We start from the raw sequence: 20,393 nt of genomic DNA on the forward strand, positions 1-20,393 counted from the left end.
CAGTACTGCTCAGAGAGCATCAGGGCGGCTGGCCTGTGCAGAGCGCTCCCACCAGGCGCTGTGCTCAAAGCTCCACACGCCTTGCCTCTCCGCAGACACTTCTGGGAGCCGAGCTGTATCTCGGCCTGCACAGCATGACGCCAGCACCTCACCGGAATCGCTCTGATCGCAGTTGCCCGGGATGCGGGCACTCTCTGTGCACTGCCACACAGGGCTCATGCCCAGAGCCCTGGAGAGGTACCTGTCAGCTGGCACTGCCACAACAAGACACCTCAGCTTGGCTGACTTGGGCATGCATTTTCTCACACTCTGGGAAACTGAAGCCCCCCATCAATTGTCAGTGAGGACCCTCCTCTCGGGGTGCAGATGACACGCACATGTCCTTTGTTCAGTGCATGAATAGACTGGGAGAGAGAAAGATCATTTTTCACAGGGACTTTAGATTAGCTTGTCTATTTCTATGAAAGAAAATCAGGGGGAGGGGAGGGGAAGAGGAAAAGAGCCCTCGGAGTTTTGAGGTGGACGTCAAAGCTGTGGAATCTGTACCTTGCTCCTAACCTCAGGCCCTCAGCCCATGAACACCAAGTGTCATCCCCCTTCCTAAGGTCTTTGTGAATGCCTTTCAGTGATGCCTTTGCAGTTTTTAGTGTATAGGTTTTGCACATCTTTTGCCAAATTTATTCTTAAGTGCTTCATTTTTTTAAGCTACGCTAATATTCTTATTTTCTTATTTTTAAAAAAATTTTAAATATAGTTAATACAGGGTCTACAGGGTCTCCTACACAGATCAGACTCATAGTGATCCTCCTGTTTTCAGCCTCCCAAGCGCTAGAATTACAGGCGTGCGCCACTACACCCAGTCTCATTCACCATCTCAGCGTGTCCCGGGGGTGAGACCAGCACAGCATGCCGGGGATGGAACCCCAGTCCCTGCTCCTGCAAAAGCAGGTGCTTTAGTCCACTGAGCTATCTGGACAGCCCCCTTATCTTAGTTTTTATTTCCAAATTATTACCAATTTATAGAAACACAAATTGATATCACCAAAATGTACAAATGACTTTTGTGAAAGATTGGTCATTTATTCTCATCTCTTGCTGAAACTTTTATCGGTTGTAAGTTTTAATAACTTTTTAATGGATTCTTTGGGATTTTTTTTACATATAAGATGATCCCATCAGCAAATAGGCCCCCACTCTGCTTTTAAGTGCTGGTATAACTAAATTGATCATACCCAAATAACCCAAGACTACCCCTTCATTTTAAAGTCAGCTGATTAACAACCTTAATTATCTCCTCACTGACCTTCCTAGTAGAAACTAAGTAGGTATTTGACTGAATAATCAAAAATAGAGAATTTCTCGGGGGCATCTTTAGAATTCTCACTCTCACAAGAACTCAAAATTAAGATTTAAATTTTAGTTCAAGCATGTACATCACTCCCCCAGCCAGCACTGTGGCCCGCAGTCCTGTTCCTTCCTGTGACTCACCAAGATGTACCCACCTGCTTAGGAAAGGACCATGGCTGCAGTCCTGGATGGAGCAAAAGCCTCTGCTAATGAGGACTATGAAGACCCCGAGCTTCAAATGGTAGACACGTGGCCATCGGCGAAGATTTTACCAGCCAGGCCTACCAAGGAGTCTGAATATGCAGGTACTGGGCAGGGCTGTGCGGAACATTTGCAGGCACTCGTCCATGCTGCAGTAGTGCCCAGTGATCAAGTATAGAGATTCGGAATTCAACTACTCTAGGTTGAAATCCTGCCTCCGTGGCTTAGTATCCCGATGGCTTGGGCGCGTCTCTAGAACACACTATCTCCAGTGGAAAGTAGCATTTATAACAAGAAGCCTCCCCAAGGGAGTCCTTGCACAGACGACAGGAATCATCCATGGGGCTTCTCTGCCGGAGGCCCTGGTGCAGACCAGAGCTCTGGACCTGTAGCTGTCACCAACTCAAGAATGCTCTTCGTGGGGCACGGGCCACTTGCTGGTCCTAGGAGCATGGCAGAGTGGAGGCAGCCAGGAAAAGAGGGACACGGCGAGTGTTAAGCTCGAACGGAACTGTGGGAGAGTGGAGGGAATTCTTAGCGTTCTGCAGGGCATCAGGCTTGCCAGACCTGCGGAAGGATTAGCTTTACCCTCGCTTTTGTGGTTTTCTACCTGAAGCACATAGGGCAGCTTCAGGGGGTCTCCAAGCCTCGGAGGAACCACAGCACTGCAGAAGCAAAGAGGAAGCAAAGCGTGCCTGAGTTCATAGGGCCTGGCCCGAAAACGATTGCAGAGAAACATCTCTGGAGAGAGTCATCCTGTAGATAAAGAGATGCTCTTCTGTTCACTAGCTTAAAAAGCATCTATGTAGACTCTGCCATTTACCGCTTTAGGGCTGATCAGGGGACCTAAGGACTAGCCGTGGTACCCACACCACCAGGAAGGTCTCACGCTAGCAGCACAAACACATCTACAGGGAAATGTGGAGGAACCAGTCAAGTGCCAGACGCACAAGAGCCGGAGGTGGGGTGGGTGAGCAGGATCTAGGAAGACGTCTTAGGGATGTCCGGCTAGTCCCCGGAGGACTGGCAGAGGTCTCGGGTGGATGAGGACGTTGGGGGAGGGGGCACATCCAGGTGACACATGTACTGCGGACTCCACACAGGCCTGACTTCAATCCCCTTCCCTTGGCACAGATACTCGCTATTTTGAGGATGCGGTGGAAGCCTCCACTCTGTGGTATGCCAAGCCCTCAGCGCCCCCAACCAGACAAGCCCGGAACTTGCGACTGCAGCTGGAAGAAGTGAGTGCCCCTAGGCCCTGTGACCCAATCCAGGGCCTCCCCACGGCATTTCTTAGGTCGCCTGCAGGAGAGGTTCCCGGAACCTGAGCCACCGGTCTGCCAGGGTCTGACACAGTTAGGGGCTCCAGAGTTAAATCAAAGAACAACCAATTCCCTGCTCTCATGAAACTTACTTGCTGGTGCAAAGAGCCCATAAGAAAAGTCAAGGAAGACTTTTCCTGGTAGTGGTTAGACTACAAATAAACGACACTTGATCCTTAAAATAACCTCAGTCTTCCCTTTTTAACAGCTGCAATTTTATAAGCCCTGTGCCTTTTGGCTAGCTATCACCCTCCCTGAGCTTTCACTGTCTTATAGAACTTCACAGAGAGTACAGTGCACAGCCTGTCATGGGAGGCCACCTCTATAAGGACAGGGGCCATTTTAGCCCCAGGCCCCTGCGCAGGGCCTTCACAGAAGTGGCTCTCAGTAGATCCTGGTGAAGTTGATGAAGATGAGCAAACCACCAGTCGCTTGAACTCACGGGGACTCTTTCTTTTAATGAATTTCTGATAGGGTCTACAGGGTTTACAGGGTCTCACTACCTAGATCGGACTCATAGTGACCCTCCTGTTTTGAGCCTCCCAAGCACTGGGATTACAGGCACACGCCATCACGCCCAGTCTCAATCCATGTCTCAGCGCTCCCTGGAGGCGGGGCTGGCACAGCAACACTGGGGATCGAATCCAGGGCGCTGGGCTCTGCCGAAGCAGGCGCTTTAGTCCACTGAGCTGTCTAGCTGGCCCTTCAACGGGGACTCTTAACAGGAGGAGGGGCTCCACCTTTCCCCAGCCCGGCCTCTGTCCAAAAGGAGCACTTTCCAGTTTGGCCCGCAAAATTCCCTTGCTTTGTAACCACTGTTTGCTACCAAGAGCCACAACGTGGGACACCAAGCAGAGCAGGAAAGAGTTCATCTCTAGGGGTAAAATAAGAATTTCCGAGTGCCTGGCCCGGCAGCTGGGCACACGGATTTAGTCATAAAGGAGGCCATAATCACAGCTACAATTCGGGCCTTCGTTTATTGAGAACACACTCCATTTCCTTTTACAGAAGTGTTCATGAATAGAAATCTTTTTTCAGGCAAAATAATCCTCATTTGATTTTCTAAATGCAGCAATGGCAGCGTCTAAGCCGCCCTTCTAGTGCCTCACGCTCCCACTTTCTGTTCTGCACGCAGCTCCACTTTGAAGCCGCATTTCCTCCTGCAGCAGGATTGCTTCGGGAGCAGAGCTGCAACCTCGGCACATTTAAGTCAAGTGAAATCAAATGAAAAGCAGGGTGGGAAATGCCTAAGCAAAGTCTCGGCCAGGAGGGAAGCTGGCTGCCAAGCTAAACAAGGTCCTGGCCTCAGTTCAGACACAGTTTTACTTTTATAATCAATGTTTGAATAAGCAAGTTTTTATGGGATGCAGATTATCTTTTTCATTACCACCTCATTTGCAGAGATTGATTCTTATTAGTTCCGTACATTTATATTTAGATTAAACTATCTAGGAAATGGATCTCCAGGAACCTTTACAGTGGTCAGTTAGCTCTCGTGTTGAGGACAACTGCCTTGCCCTGAGCTATTTCTCTAGTATTGAGCCCTTGCTATATGCCATGTACTGCCTGTCGATAGGGTGTAAAGATGAGCCGGGCCCACAGCCTAATGGAGGAGGTGGTGGTTCGAAGTGACCGTTTCAGTGCCACAGGACGTGCTGGAGGGAGGCGGGCACAGGGCGCACAGATGCCTCAAGCCTCCCCTCTGAGCCCGGCTTGCACCTGCAGAGAAGGGAGCAGACACACCTGTCATGCACACCTGTTACGTACTGCTGCACAGGAAGCAGTGGTCCTCCACAGGCAGATTTTGTCCCCAGGGACCTCTGGCAAAGTGGAGACATTTTTGGTTACTACCATGAGAGTTACCAACATCTAGTAGGTGGAAGACAGGAATGCTCCTGAATTAGGGCTCTGCACAGGCAGCTGCCTTCCTGGCAGAGAACGACCCAGCCGCCTATCTCACCGGTGCTGAGGCAACAACCGGGGCTATGTGTCCTTTGCACAGGTCTGAGTCCTGCTCTGGTATCCAAGGTGATTCCTCCAGGTTCCCCCAGGGTCCAGCTTTGATGCAGATACAGAGCCAGCGCTGATAAGCACATATGTGACAGAGAGCAGGATGGGCCCTTGGGCAGAGCACACAAAGCAGGACCTCGTGAAGGCTGGCGACACCAAAACACTCATGCAGCAGATCCACCCAAGACACGAGGCTTGTGGCTGCTGGGGGAAATGGAGCAGGAGCCCAAGGAAGCCCTGCCCCAAGACCTACAGTATGTAGGACTCAGGCACAATGGAGACCACAGAGCCCGCCCGCCCAATGACCAGGCTGGCAGCAGGGCCAGGCAGGAAAGCTCAAAGGCCCTTTGTGCAGGACAAGTGCATGATAACGCCAGGGGCCAAGGGTGCAGCAGGAACATGCACAGAGCCTTGCAGTGTCCCCATCCTCCCAGGTGACCCTGAGGGAACCAAAAGGCCGCTGTGCATAGAAAGGGAGCAGAGGCAGGATGAAACCCAGCCCCTGCTCAGTCCCACCCAGAGGGGAGGGGACAATGGTGTCCCACAAAGGACAAGCACCAGCAGGGGCTCGGTGACCCCTCACATACACCTGGCCATGCAAGTCGGAGCCAGGGATGAGAAGCACCTTGAGACCATGGTGAGAAGTGACACAGATCATACCCATGTGCTCAGACACCGCATGGCTTCTCTTATGAGAAACCCAAAACACAAGCAAATAGACAGCAAATAAAAGATGGATAGCAGGAAACAAGGAGCGCGATCTCTCACAAATGGGACAGGGACCAAGAAAGGGAAGAGGGAAGCAGGGTGGAGAGAGGAACAGGAAGTGAAAACATTTGCGATTTGGAGCATACACGGACCAACTCCATATGGCGAATATAATAGTGCACTGCAATCGGTCAAATAAAAATAAAAATTTAACAGTTGGTTAGAAGTCAGAAAGAGAAAGAGACAGAGAGATTGGCACAAGACCCTAGTATTGACCGAGACCTGAGGCTCTTGGAGAGCAGGGGCCTCAGAGCCCGCCCCAGGAGTCTTCCTCCCCCTAGATCCATGGGCAGTAACAGCTCACCAATGTCTCCAGTGACATCAACAGCGACATGGCCACCCATCACAATCAGTGGCACCTCATGCTCCAGGCCCGTGGCACTCTGGGATCCCTGTTCTCCCTCCTCGTGAGGAAGCGGCACTCCTGTCCGCTCGGTTGCAAGGGTGAGGACCTGAGGCTCAGAGGTTGAGCTCAGAGGTCTCCACTGGCTCACCGCTGTCGCGGGAGGGAAGCAGAGTCCCAGCCAATCATAGCTTTCCCACAAGGCCATGCTGCCACCCGCCCAGCCACCGCCCTGACCTGAGGCATGCTGGTCTTCACCTTCCACAGGGACGCACCTTGCATCTCCCTTTTGAAAGCTGCACACCGGGAGGAGCAAGACTGGGTGTCAACCCACATGGTTTTGTGCCAGACCCTCCCAGCCACAGCATCTGTCACCAAGGGCCGAGCACACCACACCTGTTCCCTGACTGCCAGGCACTTCTGCATCTGCCCTTGGGACTCGGCCAGGCGGTGTGGCTGGCGTGACCTGTGCCATGGTGTCACTGTCACAATTGGAGCAGTAATGGTCCCACTTTGTCTTCACAGGTGGACAAACACTTTTCCAAGGACGCGAGAGGCCAGCTCGTTAAAGGTAAAGTCACCTCCCAGCAGCCTGAGCCGTAAGAATCAGCAGCCTGCCTGGCCCCAGGAGCCCGCGCTTTGCTCAGTGGGCCAGGCTGTCCCCCACAAGCCACGCTAGTGAACTCCCCTCCAGCAAAGAGCTAATTTGGAGTCAGGCCTGCCTTATCCTTTTCCACTGCCTGCCCTTATTGACAAAGAAATTGATTGTGAAAATTCATATTCTGTGCTTCGCGTATGAAAAGGAAACTATCTGGGAACACACGGATTTCACTGAACATATGACTGTGTCATTCCTATAGGGATGCACCCAGAAAAGCCATAAGACAGAAATCTAATTTTAAAATGTTGATTAATTAATATGAAAATAGGTCTTAAAGCTTTATGCCAAATGACTTAGTTTGAAGATGGAAATACAGGGACAAGCTTAAAAGGAAACAATCAATTCCACAAGTCTGAGAAGCCCAAGTGAAGGGCGAAGAAATTTAATTGGATCCTTTCCTGTGCCTCTCTCCCCCACCCCACCCTGTCTCCTATCTGCCTCCTATTATTCAGATTAGAAAAGATGACGGTCGGCTGACATGCCGCCCAGTAATTGGAATGGAGGGCGCTCACTGCGTGTGTCCCTGCATTACTCCGCAATGTCTCGCTGCAGCCAACTTCTCTTTAAGAGCCAGAGTAAGCTCTGGGGTCCTCCCCAGAAGCAGGTGGCGTTCAAATCAGCGTAGGGTGAGGAAGTGGCACCCGACTCCCCTGATTCAGGGAGGGACAGGTGTGTCAAAACAGAGCCGTGGTGACCACCAGGGCCTGAAAGATGACACCATGGGCACCAAAAGGCCCCAGGAGACAACCTGAGAGGAGCCATGTCCCGGGCCGCCAACCTGGCTTGGCGGGACCTCCCCGGGGAGCCAAGGGAGTGAGCTCCTGACCTCTGCTGTCTCCAGTGTCCACTGGCCTTCCGAAGCAGCCTCCCCAGGGCACAATGAACCACAAAGGAGAGGTGGCGGATGGGGGAGTAGAGGGGCATCCCAGAGGGAAAGAGGAGGGCATGGGAACAGGTGACACGGTGCACAGAGCCAGGGCAGCAGCTGAGCCCAGGCTCTGACGCTCCTTGCTGGGCGACAGTCAGTGAGGCTCCTGCCCTCCCTGAGCATCCCTGGCACGTGCTGCGAACAGGGGCTGATGACGCAGCGGGCCACAGTGCTGCTCCCACAAAGGCAGCAGGATTGCCCTGCCCTGCTCCATCACCCGCCTGCAGCCCCTGCAACTCGCAAGCTCCAGTCTGTCCCCTCATCCCTGTCCTAACCCAGATCCAAGACAGGACCTCAGAGACCGCTCTCCCCCGCCGCTTCAGTCCTGACTGATGCACATGGTGCTTGGGTCAGAGCTGGGCACCTTTCTGGGGTGCATTTTCTATCCAGGAGGCACTAGGAGAATAGTGGAGAAAAAGCATTTCCACCCTGTGCACCCAGAATGGACCAGAAAGGGTCAGTCTACATGCAGATGTACTAAGCTAGTTTCTGGGCTTTCTGTGAGAGCTGAGTGTTGGGAGAAGAGAGGCGAGTGGGCCCCGCATCTGCTGTCTTTCTTAGGGTTCTCTGTGCACCTCTGCCCTATAATTTGGTTGCAGAAGCGTCGTGCTCACCACCAACCCACACAGCAGTATTTCTGTTCTCTCTTCAATGCTGTATTTCCCTCCTCTTTGCCTCTGCTCACAAGACGTGGTATCACAGGAAGCCTGGTCCTGTCACAGGGCAGAGCCCGCCTCTCGCGTCCTTAGCCTTTAGTTCTTTTGCCCCTTCCTGAAAGAGTTCAATAATGACCATGCAGAAAATTCTGCAGACTTCATCACAAAATAGGTAAGGGGCGAGCTACGCCTTAGAGGCAGGCAGTGCGCCACGCACGCCTGCGCCTGTGTGAGTCCAGACAGCTTTCTATGCATGCAGAAGTTACTGTTGGGGTTCAGGGTTCACAGGTCATTACATGCTTGTCATCACTTGACTCAGAAGTGATGTAGGGGGGCCGGGGAGATGGCTCAGTAGAATAGCACTTTCCTGGCAAATGCAAGGGTCTGAGTTCAATCCCCGGTTCTGCAAAAAAAAAAAAAAAAGTGATGTAGGAACAGCAGAATGTCTTTCTGTCCTTTCTGGTTGGGTAGTGCTTCCTCAGGCTTTAATCTTATAGAAAATACATGAAAAATGAGTTCTTTTTTTAATCCACGCCCAACACAAAGCAGAAGGGTTGTTAGGGATCACTCCCTTCCTGCTAGCTGTGGGCGGTGGGCTGTGGGCTGTGGGCTGTGGTCATCAGGAATGTGGTTTGGCTTCTTGTGGAGGTGGAGGGCCAGGTGGCCAGGGACCAGCAGAAATGGCATAACGTGTGACCTTGGGATGGCACTGTCCTGGGTGGGAGAGTTTTAGGTCTGAGGCCTCAGAGATGCTTATAGATGTATCCTACATTGATGTTTTTGAGTTTCACGTGACTGCCAACGCCTGCCATCCCCACACACGCTTTACCCACAGGCTTGCTAATGATGACCTGCCTAACAATTCCAACAGTCAACAAAACCTTGAATACTAAAATCGAACAAAATGAAATCCAAGGCAAAGTGCAGACTGATGATCTGCTATGAAGATTAAGATCCAATTTAAGATTCTCACACACACATGACCACAGTCTACTAAGATCAAACCATTAGTTTGCCTTTGAGATTCCTGGAAGCCTAAGCAAAAAGGGAATCCAGCTCCTTAGATCACATGCAGTTCTCATAATAAAAAAGGAAACCAATTTCTCAGGTAAGCCAAGGCTCTGCTCTCCCATGATTACATCTGCACCAGCGCTTAATCAGGGATATTGGCTGATGTCATAGCAACAAAAATAAGACCATTTTTTAAAGCCAGACCCTAGCATAATAGGAGGCCTTATGGCTTGGAGGACCTCAGCGAAGCATGGTTCATGGAAACTGAGGCTGGATGGAGTTGGGCAGAGGTGGGGCGGTTTCCAGAGTGCTCCGCGGGTATCTGTCTTCGCTACTTCATCACTGATGGTTTGCTGGAGCTCTAATATTCCATACCAGAGGGAAGCCAGGAGGGCAGGAAGAAATATGAATACTTCCATTTTTAGGATCAGACATCTTGCTGGAAAATGCTTGATTGATTAATGTGTTTATTCCAAAATTCTATATTTTTGACGCAAACACATTCTCAGATAATTTATTCATTCTCACAAAATATCACAGAATAAAAACGTTTCCATTGGTTCTGTGAGGGAGGAACTTTATGGCAGGATTTTTCATCAAGTGGAGCAGTTATAGATTTATGGTAATGTGCACTTCATGTCATGTTATTTGCAATCAGATTTTGACATTACCTGGAAACCACCAGATTTCAAGAACTTCAGGGAAAAGCGTGCAGTGTTTTCATTCCTAAAAATGTTTAAAAGTTTATTTGGAGGCAAAGTATTTGTAATATAAGTTGTTCACGATGAACCACCAGCATAAACCACAAATCCAAAAGAAATCATTGCATTTTCAGAGGAACATGACTGTAATTTTCAAATACAACATGGCTTAGCTTGCTGAAGAAAACTAAAGCCGATAATAGCAGAGGACAAGATGTATTTCTCTCTGCCCTAAACGTGAACCAAGCACAAACTCTAAACCAATTTCCTTTGAAGTGACAAGCATATTATATGTGGGAATGAGTTTATCAAGAAGTACAATAAACTACCCAAGAGAAGAAAAAGAGAATTATGCCCAGCCGGCTGAACACGGGGAACCAGAAACACGAGCTCGGGTGAAAAGAAGCGAAATAGAATTCCACACAATGCCATTAAAGATCTTCATCCAACTTTTACAGGAACTTGGGTGCTGAAGAAATTAGAGTCCGAGATGAGTTAGGAGTTAATCTGCTTCACCTGCTCCCTTGTTTTACACAACGAGGGTCACCAAGGGAGTGGCTCCGTCCAGATGATCCAGCAGGTGGCAGGGCCAAGGCCAGGCCCCGGGTGCCCTGTTCCCAGGACTACGCGCTCCTCCGACATCCTTCCCTCTCAACCTAACTATACATTTTAATGGGTAAAATGCAAACTGATTGGTGCTACTGTCCCCTAGTGGCAAACTGTGGAAGTATGAAATACTGTGCCAGAATGGGATTGGGCTTCACTTAACACAAACAGCAGGCCATAGGTCAGAGTTGATCAGAAATAACTTTAAGGCTCCTCCCTTACAATTTGAAATCCAAGTTTATTTGCAACATAACCCGCAGCTCAAAAGTAACACCAGCGTTGATGTAACATTTGGATCCAGGTGAATGTTACAACCTCATAAAATGACTCATTAGTGGGACTACAGCGCAATACCTGTCCCAGCATTACCCAGGGAATGTTATAAGGCTTAAAGAAGATGCAGGGCATCTGATATCTGCTTGACACAGCAAATATATTTTCCAGTAGAGAAACATAAAAGAGTCATGAAATAGAATTAAAAACAAGACTTTCCATTTAAAAAAAAAAAAAAAAAGGCACAAAAGAATCCTTATCTCTCAAGTAATAATTCCCCAGTGAAGGCTCAATTTCCAAAGAGAATTCCAGGGTACAGAAACTGTCTTTACTTGAGCAAAATACTCTCCTTCCGGTAAAACCATTTCCACGCAGCCAAGTGCTATGCACGGTGGAAAGCGTCTTGCTGTCTTTGTGAAGTCCAGACGTGTCACCAGCATCCCCACCCGGTCTGCTCTGGACTGAGGGTTAGGACTCAAAGCAAAGGAGCCCAGGGGAGCCCAGGCCAACCCGCTGGGCCAGTCACCTCGGTGTGCCCCTGCGTCTGTGTGCCCTGCCTGGGAGGAGGGGCTACTTTGTTTAGGACGGCAGAACTTCATCGTCCAGTCCCATTCTGCAACTGAGCCCGAGGACACAGGAGCTGGCCACCGCCCCAGAGCAAGCCTCTTCTCTCCTGTACGGTGCCAACTGGGCGAGGGGCAGCCCTGTCTCCCTGCAGCTTCTCCCCTTTGCCTCTTGCTCTAGGAAGCTGCAAGTTGTGGGAGACATTGAGAGTTATATTAACAGGAGGGACTCAGGATGCATGAAATTAAAAGGGACCGTGAGTTTAGCAAAAGTCAACAGAGATCCTTGCTGCCCCACTTGCCAGAGAACTGTGATCTCCCAGAGGGGCTGACGGCACAGAGCGTGGCCAATTTCCGCCTCCAGCGACCCTGCTACTTCCTGGACCAGAGTCAGGCCCCGCCTCCTTCAGAAAACTGACACAAACTCAAACCAATGTCCTGTGCTTTCACAGAGCACTTCCCATCCTGAGCAGTTCCCCCACAGTTACATATATTTTCTTTCTAATGATTCACAGATACTAGTTACACATATTAGTGGGGTTCAGTGTGGTGTTTCCACACATGCCTCCAGCCTGCGCTGATCAAGCCCACCTTCTTTCATCCACGCTCCCTGTCCTCTTGCCACACCCCAGTGAGCGTAGTTCCACACACACATCAGCTTACTCTTCAGCTTCTACGCATGAGAGAGACCATGTGGTATCTGTCTTGCAGTGTCTGGCTTTCTTCTCTTAGTGTAATGGCCTCCAGTTCTACCACATCCCTCCAAGTGCTAGCAGTCGGTCCTTCCTTACAGCTGAATGGGAGTCCATTGTGTATGTGCCCCGCTTTCTTCACCTGTTCTTCCATTTGGGCACCTCGGCCGATCCCTTGTGTAGGCTTTTGTGAATGGTGCCGTGACGTATGTCCTTGTGCTTCGCTTGGGTGAATGTCCTCAGGGCGTGGAATCCACCTGTGCAGGAGCCTTGTGGTCATAAATGCCTACATCTGGCTCACTCTTCCCCCCAAATCCTGTGGAGAATGGTCAGTTTGGCCTCTCTCCTCCTTGCCTAGCTTTCCTAACTCCATGTCCTGTACTACCATGAGATGAAAAGGCTGACGTCAGCGAACATCAAGTGGTATTTTCAAAGTTGCCTGTATCGTCAGCCCTCTATCTCTGGGCTCTTTTAAACCCTTGGGGAGTTTAGCCTCAGCAACCAAAATATTCAGGAAAACCTGCACCTGTATTCAGCACCTGTCCCCAGTGATACAGCATAACCACTATCTGCATGACGTTCGAATTCTTTTAGATCTTATCAGTAATCTACAAATAGCTGACAGTATATGGAAGGCCGTGAACCAGCTGCGTGAGAATCGTGTGCCATTCTATGCAAGGATCTTCAGCATCCACAGATTCAGTTTCCAGGGGCCCTGGAATCAATGCACCCCTAGGGCTCCCATGTAGTGCTGGCCTACAGGATTTTAAAGGCAGAGAAAAGTGGGCACAGCTCAAGGTGAAACGTGGCTCACTTCATGGTTCAGCCAGTGACGCTGAGCACCTACTACAGCCCACAGCAGGGATGCATCCTCGTTACTCAGGAAACCCTGAGTCACGGGCATCATTTCCCCAAGCTGAGAGTGGGCTCCCAAGTGGGAGTCCAAAGTATTTACAGCACGCAGTGGGAGGGGGCCCTCTGCCTACATTTGCTTTGTAGGGGACCCCACACCCACAGCAGCCCTCCTGGGTGAGTCCTTTGCTAACGTCAAAGGGACCTGACTACTCGGGCCACCTGAGGCAAGCAGTGAACCTCTCAGAAGGGCTGCACAGAGCAAGGGTCGTGGAACTGAGGCGTGAGCAAGGGCCTCCGGGGACCTCAAACAGCATTTCTGATCTCAGAAGCAACTAAAATGTAACTATGTAGATGCGACTGGGGACAAGTGGCCCTGGGTTCAAATCCTAGCTTTACTGCTTCCCAAACAGGAGACCTACAGCAAGCAGCATGGTAGGGATGTTTCTGCGGTTAGCACCCCCCGCTGGGCGCTTCTCAAGGGCGCATGGAGCAGGCCCAACTGTGCCCTGTGGTGCTCCTACTTCACTGTCTGCTTCTCTTCCTAAGGGGCAGCACCTCTGGACCCCTTGCAGGATAAAACCGTCGCATGCTCACCTACTTTGCTTTTCAGCCCAGAAAATAAGTCAGCTATAGGTGAATTTATAAAGATAAACTAAAAGTCTCAATCACAAAGAGAATAGCTTATAAATCCATTTTCCCAACAGAAAACACACAACACTGGGTTGGACACATGGTAAGCATTTCTTACATTTAAGTTCATACCTTAGCTGCCTTTCTTGGGGTGTTAGGTGGACATTGCTTCTCTGCCAAGGAGAGAGCAGTGACACGGACGACCCCAGACCTCAGTTCCATCTCCAATACACGGGAGCCCAGGAAGGGGCAAGTCCAACTGGCCTGGGTTGTTTTGGGCACTAGTCCTGTCTCCATTTCTAAGGTAGGCAAATCATTTCCCAGAATGGGGCCTTAATAGCCCATCTGTGGAAACCCAGCAGGACTCAGTGGCGGCCTGCACTTTGTGAATCCACTCAGCCCGCTCTGATCATGTCCACAGGCCTTAGTCCACAGGCTGTCACCTCTCCAGCTCCCTGCCATGCCCAGGGCCACAGAAGCCACTCCCAGGCCCCCCTGCACTAACCACAGCCCTAAGGCTGCGTGAGCACAAATGCACCTTCTGCCCTGATGGAAGAGCCACTAGAGAAGAGTGCCTGCTCCTGCATCCTTGGCTTTGCTTGACTTAATCCCTCCCTGTTGCATCCCAGATAATGGTTGCAGTAATTTATTGCTGCAATTAATTTCTGAGTGTTTCAATAGACTTAGAGACATTTCTCAAACAGGCCCTGCCAAAAGTGCATTATTAGCCACTTGGATTGTAAGTTGGTTCTCTGGGCTCTTCCATAATTAATCATCAGGACATGAAATCTTAATGGTTCACTTTTGTATGTCATAAAACTCTTGGACACGATAAATCTTGTGATGTAGGCCAAGTTTTATCCAATTTTGTCCAAAGTCTATTTCTCTAATTACAGAATATTACAGTGATGGGTGCTTTCTGAAAGTGTTGCTTTGATTGATTGTAATACATAGACATAGGGTATTACATACATTAGTACAAATTAGATGAGATCAAAATGAAAAGCAAATATTTTATTTACTCTGAACAATCCAAGGAGCTAGATGTCATCATCTGCAACTTATAGGCATGGAAACTAAAACCCAGAATACTTACACAAGTTGTCCTAGGCAACTCAATATGTGATAGATGTGGGTTTAGAACTTAATTTGAATGATGTCAAAGATCCTATTTGTGACCAGCCTACTGCGTCCCTGTCCCTGCTATTATAGGACAAATCCTTGTCTCCTACATATCTTCTTCGCCAACCCTCCTAAAGGAGAGTGCCAAAAACTTGGAGAGACCAAGTAAGGAGGACGCCTTGGCAACATTCCTTGAAAGAGGAACAGCCGTCTCCATGTGGGCTGAGCCTGACCCTCTCTCCATGCCCTGATATGTACCGAGCTGGCTAGGACTTTTCCTCATCCCCTCAATTGGCTTTAAGCAGTGCATTTTGGTCTAGCAAAGTGCTGATGGGTGGAGTCTTTAAAGGTGGCAGGCATGTTTCCCAGGAACTCCCAAACATTGTTCTCTTGTGTGAGTTGGGCTGAGGTGGGGTGAAGAGCCAATGCTCCCCACTGTTGGCTGGGCTCACCTCAAGACAGAGGCTGTGACTTGCGTGGGGCTTGAAAGGTTACACATCAGAGCTACAGCACTGATCCCAAAGCATCAGATACTATCTCAGCTGTGTTGTACAGACTACACTTTCCGTGTATCCTTCGCTGTGCATATTGCAGAGGTGATCCGGGGCCTAGTGCCCAGCCCAGCTCCCGGCCCGCACCTACTTCCTGCCACTCTCACACGCACTCGTCCTCAAGCCACGCCTTTCTTCATGAATGTAAAACCTGGGTTCGGCCCTGGATTGAGACCTTTGTTTGGGATCGCCACCATCATGGCTAGACTTGGCACTGCTTGACTCCCCATAACTACAAGCATGCCTTAGTGTCTTTATTCTCGCTATGGGTGGTACTGGAAGTGGTAGATTGAAATGAACTCACTAGAATTCCAGTTACTTTTCATGAGATTACAAAATATAAACTTCCTGGGCTGCGAGGAAGACTGCGAAGGGCTCTCTATAACCAAGCAATTGGTATCAAGATTTCACAACTCATCTGTACTTGCAGTAAAACCAGGTCACAGCAATGGCCTAGTTGAACAACTGGATCTCTTAAGAAAAGGATTCCAATGCATAGGTATATATGCTACTGTCTATTTTACTGATGAGTGGATACATAGCACATAATCTTATAGTAATAGTGAAGGGTGCCATGTTCTCTCTCAGAACTCTGTGGCTCCTATTGATTCTTACAGAGTGCTTTTGATTAATGTTTTGTCAAATTCTTGAGCCTGCAGCCAGACATTGGCTCCACCAGAAACAATAGCACAGACACCTTCTTAGCCGAGCTGAATTATGGTCTTCAAATATAGAGCTACATGGGTATTTCCTCGATTTTCTGGCTTTCACAAGGTAATGGCTACCAGCACCCCACACAATTTTAAGTTTGATCTGCTTTATTAGTATTTTTATTGCTTTCTTAATCAACTCATGAAACAGTATGTCCACCTTTATCTTGTAGAGTTTGCCAATTCCTGTGGTATAATTACAAGCCCCTATTGCTAGCAAAACAGATTTCAAACTGCTTGTGTGCTCTTGACCTGGGGCTGGGAGAGCCCCCTTGAGTGGCCTTTCTACCTTAGGAGTCACGGGTCGCACAGCCTTACACAGGGTACGGCCGAGCAGGAAGCAATCTGCCTGTGCATGTGTTGCCTTTTAACATAGCAAGTGTCTGTTTACATAATCCACTTGCTAGTAATGTCTAGATTTAACAACCAGGTAACAAAGCTTAGAAAGTTCACAGCTAGCTCTTGCAATCTGGTAGAAACCTATTGAACATACCACACACAGATCTCTTAAAACTTTCCCCTCCGGGCTGGCAAGATAGCTTAGCAAGCTAAAGAGCGCACTTGGGCAAGCTTAGGCAAGCGCAGGGACCACAGTTCAATCCTGAGCACCACATGCCACACCAGTCCTTCCCCCAGGGCCAAGCCAGCCACAGAGTCCGGGCATAGTGGTGCACCCCTGCAATCCCAGAGCTGGGGAGGTTGAAAACAGGAGGATCACTATGAGTCCAAGCTGCATACTGAGACCCTGTAACAACCAAACACATTTTTTAAAAAAACTTTCTCCACCAAGAAGCCTGGCTTGAACCACATGGACATAGGAATGATATAGGATCTGCACGTGAGATAGAGGAAGTATTTTAACTTCCAACCTGCTGGACGGCTCATTTGTTGAGTTTGTGTTCCCCCAAATACAAAAATGAATTCTAAAGAACAATTCAAGTTAACCATAGGAAATTTTATTAAGAGAGAGAGACCACCTGCCTGAGGGGGGCAGGAAGAGTCCCAGAAAATGGGTTGCCAAGAAGCCTACTTCTCAAAGGCTGGTTTATAGAGCAAAACCGCGAAGTGGGTGTAAGGTGGGACCTAAGTACCGGCAGCCAATAAAATTGCAGGTGTAGTCGCTTAAATAATGCCGTTGCAGTGGGAGGACAAGTCGCATCAGGAGGCAAGTGCGCCTGAGGAGAAGAACGAGGACCGCGCTGGGAGGGCGGGTCCAGGAGGCTTGTCCCCCACCCAGATGACCGAAGGCCAGTGGCCTTCATTGCTTATCCCTGGGGAGCTACGTAGGCGGAGGCACTTCCTCCGTGTCTTGAGGCCTGGCCTGCGTGCATGCACCTCCGGGCACCTTCCGCACCCACTCGTGCAGGGCGCAGCCCGGCCTGCCTGCACGTAGTGCTCTACCTGACTTAGCTGGGATGGCACGAAACCCTGCCAAGTCGACTTCTTCCGGACTTCTCCATAATAAATTGTGTGAGACGAAAATCAAACCAAAGCCCGTCACCCTCTGCGACCACGCCAGCTCCCCTCCCCGAGCGGTAACTTTGCCAGCTGTTGTGAAATCTATCTTCAAAACAAAGTGACTCTGGGCAGACGGTGCCAATTACACCGCGGGCCACCAGATGGCGCACATGCCAGCCGCCTCACTGGGAAAACCGCTCGCTCAAATTCGAAGCGGGAAAGGCTTGGAAGGACCATTGTTTGGCCCTTTGTTTGCCAGGCAGGAGGATAGCTGAGCACGTCACCGGGAGGGGATATCTCCCGTGCTTTCCGATTTTTCAGTAAATGATGATAACAACAACTTACGGTGCGCATCAACAACGCTTGCAAGTGCATGGAGAGCAAATAATCATCCTGCTTTTCAGGTGAAGATTCTTGCAGTCTTCGGTCCACCTGTCACGTGAACGGGCTGAGCCATTCCTATGACTCTGCCTTCAGTGAGCAGCAAAATCAAGATGCTGTTGCAAGAAATTCAACTCCTAACTCGCTCGCTTTCCACTACTGCACATGCATAGTGAAAGAGCTACGGGACAGATTGGCTGCGTGACGCCACACCTCGCCTGTGAAGCCCACTAAGCTCGCGGGGACCTCCAGCTTTGCAGCACCGCGATGACCTAAACAAGGGCAGGTAAACCTGCCTGGCATCGGTGATCCCCTCGGGGAGCATGGTTGAAACCTCCGGGGATTTTTGCCACTGGGGCAGGGGAAGCCTCGGGAGGTGGCGGGTGTGACCGTGGCCTTCCTGGAGGTCAGAGTTGCCCAGATGTAACCTATCCCCACTCCCTCTGAGATACACACAGTACACACATAAGCTCTTTTTATGTCAATCAGACCTCAGCAGAGTGCCAAAAGCATGGGCCACGGCTAAGGCGATGCTCTTAACACAGAGCAAGAGGCCGTTCATCAGCGCTCTCCGTGTCTCCACCATGCCTCCCTCCTGTCTCGGGGCCTTTGCACTTGCCCATCCCTCAGTCAGGGCGCTTCTTCCCCCGGGTAACTGCGGGATTTGCTCTGTCTCTTTCCTCTGACTTTGGCGACTTCATCGCCTAACCGGAGGCACCTCCTGAGACCTGTCTGCAAAGCAACCCCGGCCCCACCTCCCGGCTGTCCTTCACCTCCCTTGCCTGGGCTGCCCTTGTCTCCTGCCATGATTTGCCTACACTTTCATTTGTGTGTTTTCCATTCCCTGCCAGGGGAATAGGAGAACAAGAGAAGGGCCACGTCACTCGTCGGTACTACACTGTATAGCATCTCCCGCAGTCGGTACATTACAGATGTACCGGTGCCCCACAGCGCATGCTCCCTACTAAATCAGTGGATAAATGACAGAGGGGTGTTCTACCTAGGCCCACAGCTCCTGGAGCAAACGGAGCAGATCCCTCCAAGGCAAGAAACAGGCTGTTCTCGTTGAATTATAGGAAACCTGGCTCCTTGAATACCGTTCCTTGTGAATCCAACCCATGGTCCCCTGCAGACTTGGCAGCGGCGCTGGCGGAGACCAGCATTCCATTTTACGGGGCTAGTTAGCAATGTGAGCATCAATCAGGGTGACCACCGGAAGGCTTCGAGGGTGACACGGATACATGACAAACTGGGAGGGGGTTATTTTATGTTTTGCAGCATGGTGCCCTAAGCAACCATCAGATGGGCTAAACCTTTCATGACATCATTAAAATAGAGAAAGCCACAGCTAGTTGCAGCCACTGAAGTACATCAGGGTCCTTTTCCCATTTTTGCGATGTTAATTACATCCATTGTTTCTGTTTGCACTTGCTGTTTGGAATTCATCTAAAGAATTTGGCTCTACTCATTTAAAAGTGTTTTCACTTTAGCAAGCTAAGAGAATCTAGTGGCATAAATGGCAGAGGTTAGCACATAGGTTGAGATATTTTTGATACAATAGACTAGAGAATTTGGGGAATTATTTGAACTTCTCCAATTTTCTCCATCTCCCATTTTGCAGTTCTGCACTGTCATCTGTCTGTTTCTTTTTTGTAAGAATTTTTTTTTTCTCTCTGCCTTGTACTCTGAGTAACATTTGGCCAGTCCTTCAAAATTATGGTATGCTGCATATGGACTGTTGGTAGTCTCTACTTTATTATAAATTTTTGGAGGATTTTAAATCTTTATTTATTTATTTGGTACAAGGTCTCACTACATAGCTGAGACTCATAATAATTCTCCGGCCTCAGCCTCCCCAGTGCTGGGATTATAGGCGTGTGCCACCATGCCTGGTTTCAGTGGCCTGCGCTGCATGAATGGCATGGCATATGATACTGGAGGTCCAACTCAGGTTTTTGCACGTGCCAGGCAGGCACTTAGACCACTGAGCTATCTCTCTGGCCCCAGGAGTATAAGTGCTTTTTAATTTTTTTATTAATGTCTGTATATATTGCATTAAAATTGCAAAAAGGTATTTTCAAAACTGGAGCTATAATAGCAAGAACAGTGATTTTATGTCATGAAGTAATAATTTTAGAACTGGATGGTCTGTTAAAGTCTGCAGACCAGTGTGTGTGCTGCTGTGTGGGGTTGGGTTGGGTTGTTGTGGCATGCTGGGCCATTTGATGCTGTTTGGGCCAGCTCATCCTCCCATCAGAAGCTGTCCAACTAACTGCCTGAGAAGCAAACAGAAGCCAAGCCCACAGTGAGCTTAGTGAGCAAGGACAGCAGAGATACCCCAGCAACACCCAGGAGTTGGAGGCAGGTTAGTTTACATAGATGGGCACTGATCAGGATCCTTCCCAGAAGTATACTGGCCCTGATCTCGGGTGGTCTAGGGCTTACCCGGGAAAAGCAAGCAAGAAGTACAGAGGCAGGAGGCTTATCACTGGGGACTGACTTACACAATGTGCACCACGGTGACCAGGCAGGCACCACGGTGACCAGGCTTGTACCACAGTGACCAGGCGTGCACCACGGTGACCAGGCAGGCACCACGGTGAC

General features: G+C 49.7%; 1 protein-coding gene across 1 annotated transcript in view; it reads left to right on the forward strand.

Moving 5' to 3' along the window:
• Nucleotides 1-1,519: 1,519 nt before the first annotated feature.
• Nucleotides 1,520-20,393, forward strand: part of Clnk (cytokine dependent hematopoietic cell linker) — a 64,533-nt gene continuing 45,659 nt past the window's right edge. The window contains exons 1-2 of the mRNA XM_004624667.2: nucleotides 1,520-1,652; nucleotides 2,683-2,789. Of these exons, the coding sequence (XP_004624724.1) occupies nucleotides 1,520-1,652; nucleotides 2,683-2,789 (240 nt within the window). The remainder of the gene's footprint in view (nucleotides 1,653-2,682; nucleotides 2,790-20,393) is intronic.

This window comes from Octodon degus, unplaced genomic scaffold (genome assembly GCF_000260255.1).
Source record: "Octodon degus isolate 3935 unplaced genomic scaffold, OctDeg1.0 scaffold00006, whole genome shotgun sequence".
In the NCBI taxonomy this organism is placed as follows: domain Eukaryota; kingdom Metazoa; phylum Chordata; class Mammalia; order Rodentia; family Octodontidae; genus Octodon; species Octodon degus.